Genomic DNA, 2,054 nt, shown 5'->3' on the forward strand with positions numbered 1-2,054 from the left:
TTGGAAAGTGCTGTAATCTACAGTGTCATCTTAGCACAGATGGGCAGCACAGGGAAACGCCCACATGCTGCAGTCTAACAGGATACTCAGCAGGCAGCAAGGTGTCTGTCTTCCAGCTCACTTGCAAGCCTTTAGCCAGGATGCTTTGGAAGGCTGCATCCCTGCTGAGTGGAATCCACCTGAAGACTCCTGAGCATTTGCTGCCTCTCTCCTCACTCCACCCAGGCCTCTGGACAGTCTGCATGTGTCCCTCTCAGCTATTCTTTGAGTCCACTCAAGAATGATCCCCAACACCATAAGTTCATAATTTACAGGATCTCAGTACCTCCTGGCTGGCTTCTGGCTTCCTGTCTTTTCCTGTTATCCCTCCTTTTGTGGTACCACTTTTTTCTTCTTGGGTGGCAGGCAGGAGCAGAGCTGTATTAAACTGGCCCCAATCCTCCTCATCCTCCTCTCCCAGGCCCTGAGTGCACCTTGGATTGTATCTGTAGTTCCACTGTGCTGTGTCTTTGTGGAGACCCCAAAAGCATTAAGAATGGGTGTCCTCTTCTGTAGGCAGTGGCTGGGAATTACAGGCATGGTGGCAGTTCTCAGCCTCTTCCCTACCTGCTGGCTGTCCTCTGGAGAGTCACTTTTCAAGGATAATGAGAGAAAGACTCGAATGGCTGGCCTGTCAACTGTCCTCTTTTGGTACCAAGGGAAGGTGGCAGGATCTGTGGGAGTCGGGAAGGGTGTTATTCCTGGTTGCACTGGCTTGGCTTGGCTGATGGAGTCATCCTGTTTACGTGCCTGGCATTGTAATAGGCCATAAGTTGCCATGGGTTCATTAAACAACCTATGGAGTAAAGATTTCCGGATGTCATGTGGGTTGAACCCCATATCTGCCATGGCAGTCATGATTGCAGGGTCCAGGCAACTAGGGTTCATATCATCACAATGGTTTGATGAACCCTCATCTTCTTGCCTAAGCCAAGGATGCTCCATAATATCCTTCAGTGTTGGTCTCTCCATAGGATTTACAGTTAATAAGCATCGGATAATGTCCTGCAGCTCTTGTGAGAAATGGGGGGGAACATCATACTCTCCTAGCAAAACTTGCCACTCAAGCTCTTGAAAGGTGTCACCTTCAAATGGCAAGGTCCCTGTCACTATAAAATACAGGAGAACACCCAAGTTCCATGTGTCTACTTTGGTGCCATCATAGGGTTGGCGCAGGAAGCATTCTGGAGCACCAAATTGTAAGGCACCACAGAACCTAGAAAGTTTCATCCCCGGCGTAACTAAGGCACCCAGCCCAAAGTCTATGACTTTGACTTTGCCTGTGGGATCCACCATGATGTTATCTGGTTTGAGGTCCCTGTGAACTATACCTAGGTCATGGCAGTAGCACATGGCATGTACGATCTGCCTGAATATTTTCCGGGCCAGGCCCTCATGCAGGTAGCCAACTTGCTGGATCCAATCCCACAGCTCACATCCATCAGCCAGTTCCAGAATCAGAAAGATGTTCTCTTCGGTTTCGATGATCTGGAGCAGTGAGATGATGTTGGGATGGTTCACCATCTTCATGATCCCCACTTCAGACCTAATTGGGTAGGCCTGGTTTTGCCACTTCTGCAGGACTTTTATCGCCACAGCAGCACCCGTGAGGCGGTGGTGGGCCAGCTTCACCTGGGCACAGCCGCCCTGGCCAATGGTCCTTAGGATGGTGTACTGTGCTCCCAGGGTCTGTAATGAGAGGGTGGGCACAGGGCTGGACACTGCTGTCGATTTACTCCATGGACCGCACATCACTGGGAGCAAAGCTACTCAAATAAATAAACATAAAAAACTAAAAAGTAGAGTGAAAATACATGTTAAAAAATTAAACCCAAACAAAATTTACCCTCTCCCTAACATACAGAACAAGAAAATAAAAACTGAAAACCCAAAATAAAAACCAAATACCCAAAAGCAAAAGAAACATTTGCACACAAAGGCACACACACATACAAACAAGTTCACTGTGTGTCAGTCAAACTCCAGTGAACACTACCCAGATTCCCTCACAGAAC

The 2,054-nt window shown here is 48.2% G+C and overlaps 1 protein-coding gene across 1 annotated transcript; it reads right to left on the reverse strand.

The window, feature by feature from the left end:
- Positions 1-360: 360 nt before the first annotated feature.
- On the reverse strand, positions 361-1,791 carry LOC110559556 (sperm motility kinase 3A-like). Its single transcript, XM_021655031.1, has one exon. The coding sequence runs from the start codon at positions 1,789-1,791 to the stop codon at positions 361-363; it is 1,431 nt and encodes a 476-aa protein (XP_021510706.1).
- Positions 1,792-2,054: the final 263 nt, after the last annotated feature.

This window comes from Meriones unguiculatus, chromosome 11, assembly GCF_030254825.1.
Source record: "Meriones unguiculatus strain TT.TT164.6M chromosome 11, Bangor_MerUng_6.1, whole genome shotgun sequence".
Classification (NCBI taxonomy): Eukaryota; Metazoa; Chordata; class Mammalia; order Rodentia; family Muridae; genus Meriones; species Meriones unguiculatus.